Source organism: Sceloporus occidentalis, unplaced genomic scaffold (assembly GCF_023333645.1).
Source record: "Sceloporus occidentalis isolate IW3139 unplaced genomic scaffold, rSceOcc1.0.p SCAF_1, whole genome shotgun sequence".
In the NCBI taxonomy this organism is placed as follows: domain Eukaryota; kingdom Metazoa; phylum Chordata; class Lepidosauria; order Squamata; family Phrynosomatidae; genus Sceloporus; species Sceloporus occidentalis.
Genome location: NW_028316981.1, coordinates 77,968,217 through 77,977,618, shown reverse-complemented (window position 1 = coordinate 77,977,618; position 9,402 = coordinate 77,968,217). Strand labels below are relative to the sequence as shown.

At 42.7% G+C, this 9,402-nt stretch overlaps 1 protein-coding gene across 1 annotated transcript; it reads right to left on the bottom strand.

Annotated features, from left to right (window-relative positions):
* Positions 1-6,977: 6,977 nt before the first annotated feature.
* On the bottom strand, positions 6,978-8,341 carry LOC149321652 (epidermal differentiation-specific protein-like). Its single transcript, XM_089500159.1, has one exon. The coding sequence runs from the start codon at positions 7,977-7,979 to the stop codon at positions 6,978-6,980; it is 1,002 nt and encodes a 333-aa protein (XP_089356285.1). The 5' UTR covers positions 7,980-8,341.
* Positions 8,342-9,402: the final 1,061 nt, after the last annotated feature.

Sequence of the window (9,402 nt, the reverse complement as noted above, 5' to 3'; positions counted from 1 at the left end):
CTGCTAGCACCCATTGTAATGTCCCACATCTGATCCTATCCTAAATTCCCTGGAGTTGTTCTGATCTTGCTATTGCCTGATTGCCTTGACTGTAAGATTAATACTGGGAAGGGTAGCTATGAAATAACTAGACAAGATCCTGAGGTGCAAAGATACACAACTGAACATTAAATTTAGGATTGTCTGAGCACTCCCTGCAAGCCACGATGACTAAGCTGAGGCTGACCTTACTTCATAGAGACCGCTAGGGCCATCCAGTCCAACTCCATTCTGCCATGCAGGAAATCTAAATCAAAGCATCTCTGACAGATTTCCATCCAGCCTCTGTTTAAAGACCTCCAAGGGAGGAGACTCTACTACACTCTGAGGGAGTTTGTTCCACTGTTGAACAGCCCATACTGTCAGGAAGTTCCTCCTAATGTTGAGGTGGAATTTCTCTTGCATCCATTGCTCTGGGTCCTGTTTTCTGGAGCAGCAGAAAACAAGCTAGCTCCCTACTCAATATGACATCCCTTCAAGTATTTAAACAGGGCTATCATGTCACCTCTTAACCTTCTCTTCTCCAGGCTAAACATCCCCAGCTCCCTAAGTTGTTCCTCATAGGATATGGTTTCCATACCCTTCACCATTTTGGTCACCCTCCTTTGGACATGCTCCAGTTTTTCAACATCCTTTTAAAACTGTCGTGCCCAGAACTGGAGACAATATTCCAGGTGGGGCCTGACCAGAGCAGAATAGAGTGAGACTATTACTTCTCTTGATCTAGACACTATACTTCTATTGATGCAGCCTAAAATCGCATTGGCCTTGTTAGCTGCCGCATCACACTGTTGAATCCTGTTCAATTTGTGGTCTACTTGGACTCCCAGATCCCTTTCACACATAGTTTCATTCAGCCAGGTGTCCCCCATCCTATATCTGTGCATTTCATTTTTCTGGCTGAAGTGCAGGATTCATGAGAAAAGACAATAACGTTAGGTAGGGTGGAGACAGTAGGAAAATAGGGAGACCTCATACTAGATAGAGTTAATCAAGGAAGCCATGACCTTGAGTCTGCAGGATCTGAGCAGAGTGTTTGAGGATAGAGTGTGTTGGAGGTGTCTCATTGACAGGGTTGCCATGAGTCAAGATCAACTTAAAAGCAATTAACAACAACAATAAACATCAATAACAGGATGCCAGCCCTACACTTTTTCTACTGCTTCATGGGTTGAACAAGCATCATCAGTGTAACTGCCTCAAATTCTAGGTGCTTGGAACTTTCTTTCCTCAATAAAAGCAGGTTTCCTTGTGAGCCCTTGTGAGCTCCCTCTCTCCTACACCTGTACTTAAAAGGGAGAAGAGTAACATTAAATAAACTATTGTTTGGGTCTGTGTCATTGGACAAAAATATATTTAATTTTTTTCTGCTAAAATGATGATGTCTGAAAACTGTCTGTACTAGCCCCAAAACTTCCAGACCTTGCAAGTTATTCCTAAGGTGTGTTTTTCTATATTTTCCTATGTCTATAATCCTAGGCATTTGTTAAGGAATAAGATACTTTTGAACAAAGCAGCACTTTATAGGCGCTGAAATTTGCTGCACTATTTTTGAGGTCACTTTTTTGAAAAAGCAGTGAACATGAGGAAGTGGATAATAACCTCATGGCTGTCACAAGTGGGTGAGGTTTTGTGGTTACTAATAAGGATCCTAAGACAAACCTATCATAGGGTTTTTTTGGGTGGTTTATTCAGGAGAATCTTCTGAAACATGGTATGCGAAACTAACTGTGGATTGATACACCTTCTATTGGGTGTATACAGTGTGCTATTAGAAGCAAACAATGGCTGGAAATGACAGCTGGCCATTCACCAGCCCCACAGACTTATCATAGAGTGAGTACAGCCCCTCCTAGCCATTCCATGCCTGGCGGAGAGGGGAAGAGGGATCACATAGGCCCCTGGCTGTGTCAGCACAGCCAGGTTTGAAATTATTACATTTTCTGCTGAGTTCTACCACTGAGTTGCAGTGGCTCTGCTATGGTAAGTCTGGAGACAGGGGCTTTGGTCACTGCAGGGGGGGGGGATACCAGCCTACACAAAGTCCAAAATATACATATGCCTGCATATGCCACTAACACAATGCCAGACAAAGGGTGGTTTTAATCAGAATGGAGGGAAGTTAGTGCTTCCTCTGCCCCAATAATCCTAACAAAGGGTGCTGTTTTGTCATATAACAGCAGTCTGTTCCCAGCCAATGCCTGATCAGCTGTAGATGGGTGTTCAAAGGCAAGCAATTCTTTTAGGATCAAGAGAGCAATAGCTACACCTGTGGGAAAGCTTTAAAGCTTTATTTCCAACTTGTACAGAAAAGGATATATGGAAAGGATTCAGGGAAAGCAGTTAAACAGTCTCAGGAGCCCCAATACAGCAGGAGAGAGATCTCTTCATTGGCCCACAAGAACACAGCACCACCAAGGTCCATGGTCTGTGTTGAAGCTCTCTGAGCATAGTCCAAGGAGTTTGAATTATACATGCAAAGCCCCTTGGTCTACATGTGATTTTACACTTCTTCCTAATTAGTACACATGTGTGTCTCTAGACTGTATGACAGGTAATCCATCACACTTGTTTTTGAAGGTCATGTTCCCAACCCTTAGCAACTGTCTGGACATCTTTCCCTGTTCAGATAGTTATACCAACTGAAGCCTGAGAAGTCAAGGATTCCTCCCTAATTCCTCAGGCTTCTACAGTCCCAGTAACTAACAATGCTTGCCAAACATGTGTGAAGTTTAACTCTGTAGCTTCTTGGTTAGATAAACCACACCACCTAACTCCTTCTTATAATAGTCTTCTGGCTCTTTTCTCATACAGTAGGGCACAAGGTGGGTTTATTGTTGTTGTGTGCCTTCAAGTTGTTTCTGACTTATGGAGGCCCTAAGGTGAACCTATCATGGAGTTTTCTTAGCAAGATTTGTTCAGAGGAGGTTTGTCATTGGACCTTACCACACAGGGCACAGAAGTAGGGTCAGTTCGCATTGGTTGATGCGTATTCACATTATATCGCATCGTTCATTCACACCCGCGCTCTCTGAATACGCTTTGCCGATTCATATTCGCGTCATATTGCATCGTTCATTCACACCTGGGCGGCCTTCCGAATCGAGGTTTTGGGAATCGGCCAATGCGTATTCAGGCAAAGTGAGGCAAGTGCAGATTGGATAACCACACCAGCCCAATACAATGTGTACTGGCCGATGCACATCGGCAGCTTTGTGCATGCTCTGTGGGGCTCTGAACGGGGCGCAACATTTTTAACTTCTGGGGTGAAGAATGAGGTCACTGTTTAGCGTGTAATATCGCAAGAATTGCTGCCTTTAGCCACTTACGAAAGGGGTATGCACCATCTGTATATATGTGTGTGTGTGTGTGTGTGTGTGTATATATGCACACACATAAATACATACATACATACTTATATATATACATACATACTTATATATATACACATAGTGGTACAGCCAAAAGTGAGATGCCTTTTTTATGTGTACACACACATTTGTCTGTATGAATGTTTATACACACACACACACATAGATATACACACATATACACATAGTGGTACAGCCAAAAGTGTGATGCCTTTTTTATGTGTACACACACATTTGTCTGTATGAGTGTTTATATATACACACACACACACATATAGATATACACACATATACACATAGTCATTTAAGAAAAACCACAAGACTCACCTATTTCGCCAAGCCTTCCCCCACAAGTCCTGACTGTCATCTTCTCCTGTGTATTGCGTGTTGTATTATTAGATTGTTTTATTGATTTTAACTGGTTTTAATTATTAGGAATGAATGATGGATTTTTAATGATGTATTGTATTGTACGGTTTTAAAATGGGGGATTTTTGCTGTTTTAATTTCTATTTGTAATTTGTTTCGTACTGTATTGTATTTTATTAGTATCTTGTAAACCGCCGTGATCGAAGGAATGGCGGTATATAAATAAATCTTGTTCATTCATTTATTCATAGTGGTACAGCTAAAAGTGTGATGCCTTTTTTATGTGTACACACACATTTGTCTGTATGAGTGTTAATATATATATATATATATATACACACACACACACACATATATATACACACATACATATACATATATATACACACACACACACACAAACACACACATATATATACAAAAACACACTGTGCCACAGCCAAAAGTGTGATGCCGTATTTATATGTGCACACACACATCTGTCTGCTTGAGTGTTTGTATATATATGTGTGTGTGTGTGTGTGTGTGTATATACACACACACACACACATAGATATACACACATATACACATAGTGGTACTTCCAAAAGTGTGAAGCCGTATTTATGTGTGTACACATACAGCTCTGTGTGTGTGTGTGTGTGTATATATATACATACACATCAGCCAAAGCAGCAGAGGTTTCGCACTGGCCATCAATATGGATCCCGTGAATCCACTAATTTTGCGGACTCGCAAAACGGAGGAGCCGGCTGCCTTCAGTTCGGAACACCACCACCACCCCCCCCCCCCGTGAATACGCATTGGCCAAAGCGTATTCACGTTATATCGCATTGGTCAATACGTATTCTGAGCTCACAGGTGTGGAACACCAATGCGATATAACGCGAATATGCATTGACCAATGCGAACTGACCCTACTTCTGTGCCCTGTGTGGTAATGTCCATTGGCTTCCCCTGAGGCTGAGAGCATGTGACTTGCCCAAGGTCACCCAGTGGATTTCATGACTGAGCGGAGAATCGAACTCTGGTCTCCAGAGTTGATGTCCAGCACTCAAATCACTGCACCACACTAGGTATTGTAGGCTAAATGGAGCCTACAGGCTGTGGAATGCTCACATGTGGTATGCAGCCTACATTCCTTCCTGGAGAGATGTACTACATTGCAATTTCTTTGCCTTCAGTACTGGAATGAGAAGAACAAACAGGTTTGGATCAGAAACACACAGTAGATACAGGTCTAAGTCATCTTGTCGTCTCATAATTCCTTGAATATGTCTTTTCAGTTTATATGGATGAGTATGTGATACACAAAGCATGTTCATGAAAACAGTCCCCCTCTTGGCAGATGCTGACATTCAAACATCTGGTTTAATCACATATGCAGAGTTCTATTGCGGTATTTTTCAATCAATTTTATTAAGAGAAATGTTCAGGAAGCATCTGGGGTGGGGGGTGGGGGGTGTTCAAAATTGAAAAAGGTGTGGTCACCAGAATGCATTTAGATGACAGCATCTCAGCAAGCTTTCCACAAGTTCAGGGCAGGTGGAGGGTGGGGATGCTGGTACAAATTACCAGAGCCCAAAGTGTCCACAAGACTCACAAGAACACAGCACCACCAAGGGTTATCTTGCATGTTTTTGTCTTTGAGGCAGAGCAACCCCGTATCCCACATGCTTTGATTTGGTGAAAACAGGAAAAGCAAGCACCAGCCACTCTCACAAAAGACCAACCCCCAAGTATTTAGTATGCGGCAAAATGACCTCAAATGATATAACAAATGCCATCTGTTGTGAGCACAACTTGTGTCTGTTATTCCTTCTCTCAGCTCTATAGGTCTAGGTGACTGAGGTGAGTAAAGCATGAAGCAGGATATAAATTCCTCATCAAGGAGCTTATTGCATGAACTTTAAAACCGGTCCAAGCCTCCCGGGATGGAGCCGAGACACGAGATGGAGGTGGGGATTATCACATACTAAATCACTGCCTAATTGCCAGCTGTCATCAGCCCGGGTCCCAGTCACGTTCCACCAGCACTTTTTTAGAAGCCGGAAAGCTTCCAACTTCCAAAATGCTGGCGGAGCACAGCTGGGACCCGGCTTGGACCTGGGCTGATGGCGACCGGTGATTAGGCAGCAATTTAGCATGCAATATTCCCTGCCTCCATCCCGTGTCCTGGCTTCAGCCCGGGAGGCTTGAGCCGGTTTTAAAGTTCATGCAATAAGCTCCCAAGTCTCTCAATACCCAGCTCCCACTTGTGGGGAGCCTGAAATTCTCATGAGAGGCAGACTTGAGGCAGGTGTTATATAGGCATGTCTTGTGTATATCAGCCATACCTGAGCTGGTCTGACAACAACGAGGGCTGTACCGTATTGTAATTTGAAAAAGCTGACAACCCTATCTGGGAAGGCCTTCCGTCCAATTCACCTGAGCCGTAACCTACTCTTAGCTGCCCTTCGGAAGCCAGACATTTATTATTGGCATAAAAAGTAAAGCTTTCAGAGTTCAGATAAGGATATACATCTAGAAATCAAGGACTAAATGTAGATAAATGCACTTCTAGATTGGTATAGTCAAAACTTTGGATGTTCAGTTCCAAAGACGAGAGGTTGGCTGACATAGCCAATTGGTTTTTGAAAATATACTGAGTGTATTAGGCTGAATGCACAAGCAGGATATGACAGGAAAACTGTTGTTTGCCTGTTGCTGTCCCTAGCACTCACCTAGTCTGGCACAAGAACAGGTAGGTGTTCAGCTGCCCACCCACTGCCATACCAAGGAGCTGCACCGCTGTGCACACCCTTACTACTGCCACTGCCACTGTTCTACTTGCAGGCCCCCACCATGGTCCATAAGGGTGGAAATGGGTTGCCTGGCTTCCCCTATGTAGCCAGGAACCCTCTTCCAGCATCACAGGACATGACTGGGCATGCAAGTAGAACAACAATGGTGGCAAGTAAGGAGGCATGCAGCTGTCCCCTGTCTACTGACAGTCATGGTGGAGTTTCTGGGAAACTGATGCAAACAGCCAGGAGTTTTAGATTGGTCTAAGGGCTGGTTGGGCCAGGGTCAGGCTAAATCTGTCAGAACGGTGTCCAGTCTGTGCATTTCCAGCCTTGGGCTGTTGGCCTATGTCATCTAAACAGGACAATGCCCGGCCAGGAGGAACACAGGCCTTTTGCTCTATGCATTCAGCCCCTATGTTATCTTTTTTATCTCAATTGGCTTAATGGCATATCTTGCATTGATGCTACGTCCTGACACAGTACGATACTCTCCAATCTCTGTCTTTGTCTTCCCATTCCTGGTAATGCTCACTTCCACAGGTGCAGAGGCAGTTACCAGCTTCTTGATGACCTGGACATTCAGTTCTGAATGTGGTGGAATCTTGACTGGCACAATCACCTTCACTTTGTCTATAGTATGAATAGACTCTGGTTTTCCTTTCTCCACAGTGAGGGTTGTGCTTGGATCTATGCTTAAGGTGAACTTCTCATCTATTTGAAGGTTAGGTGTGAATTTAAAGCTGTGGCTTGTGGCTGTTTCATAGACTCTGCTGCTGCTACTGTTGAATGTTTGCTCAAAATCTGTGCCATTAATTCCAATTAATTCATCAATCACCACTTCACTTTCACTCTCCACCTTCTTGCGATCCCATAAGATATTGGTTGTGATAACAGGCCGTCCGGCTTTAAGAGGATATACATGGGAACACTTATCATGGAAATTATATATTGAGCCATAATCAGGATTTTTTGTTCCTTCCCGAGCAATACAGAGCCAGCCACTTCGATAAGCTTTTTCATAAAGGAGCCAGGCTCCTTTCTGGACAATATGGGAAGAGGCCTTGTTATTGAAATATCCATACGTCAGGTTTGTTTCCTCTGTTATTACTTTGCTTGCCCCTTCATATTTTGAGTTCTCATAAAGTGTGATCTGAGGATTTTCCAAGTCTTCAGTCACTAGCTGGAGAGAAGAAATATGATTATTTAAGGGGATGCGCTTGTATTCCCCTTCCTCGAATGCAGCAGGCAGACCTTTGTAGTTTGGATTCTGGAAGGCCAGCCATGGTTGTCCAATGACCTTCAAGGAGGAAATGCAATCTCCAAAATCCACACTGCGTAAGTCAGGAACATCTGAAATGAATTCTTTACTAAGTCCATTGAAGTCTTCATATTCATAAACAATAATTTTATTCATCTTTGGCAGGCTGGAGATAGGCAATCCCTTTTCACCTCAGAAAATAGTAGAAAATGCAAGGCACCTTTTCTTTTGCAGAAATTCAATTTCTAACATGAGGGGGGGAAAGACACAGAAGAAAATACACTAAAACAAAAGCAAATGTAGCTGTGTAGATAAAAAAGGGGGTTACTTTGTGCTGGTGGAGAAAATAAATTACTAATTCCAAGTCTCCTTGTTTACTAAAATATTAGCATCCGCACCATGTTTACTCAGAAGTACATTGGATGGCCAGTTGCCAATGTGAGAAAAAGCTGCTTTGGTCAAGCTGTGGCTTTGGAGCCAGTTGCCAAAAAATCTAGGGGCAGAGCTATCTCTCCTTTCCTTCCCTCAACACTACAGCAGCAATGGAATTGTGAGGAATTTAAAGGCAACTGCCCAGTATCTACTAGAGAAGCTCCACTGCCACCACTGTGTTAGCCTCAATGGGGAAAGGAACCAGTGTAGAAGGGAGCTGGTCCAAAACTGGCATCAATGGACAAATTTTGTGGTAGACTCTGACCCCAGGCCTACAAATCTTACAGGACCCTGTGCTTGGCTTTACCACTGAAGCCACTCCAGTTTCTTCCTGCAGGCCATCTTAAAAATCTCATTTAAAGATCTGGCACCTCCAATTTTACCTCACTTATTTCAGATATGGGAGCTACCTGATCTCTGTAGAGTCTGGAGCGATTTAACTAGCACTACAGACATTTATCTGTGAAGAAGTCCCCTTGAATTCATGTGGAATTTAAAGGGACGTACCATGCATAGAATCATGCACAAAGGCTACAATCCTATGTGCATTTACTAAGGATGGCAAACCTTCTTGAGTGTAGGCCACAGCTGAGTAAATATGAATAGGGTTGTTTGTCTCCAGGGATGTACGTTCAGCACATTTCTATTTCAGTCAAGATTTTAGAATGTAAATGCTCATGTTGGATTTATTCGCTCATAACCAGATGCTTATCAAAGGACATTGGTTGCACTGATTTAGTTTTAGATTTAGATTTATACAACCAATTAGTTAATATGCATCCAGAATTAAAATATGGAAATACCACCTTTTTCAGCCACCCAAGCTTCTGAGTTACAGAAGACAAATGTTTGGAGCATAGATAAAATATACAATAGACTCTTCCCCAGAGCTTGGAAGTACTGTAATAATAAAAAAATGATAAATTATAATTGTAAGAAAATGAGGGTTTCAGTCCCTTTGCCCTGTAACTGTAAGCCTTTGTTTTGTTTCTTTTATCTATATCTTTATCAGATAAGACTTATTCACAGGTAAATGCATATTGGACTGCAACCTTAATCACTACTAGTATATTTGGAGGATGGGGTAGATCTGCTGCCTTTTGTTGCTTTTTCTCAAACTGGTCAAGGGCAACCTCCAGAATATTTT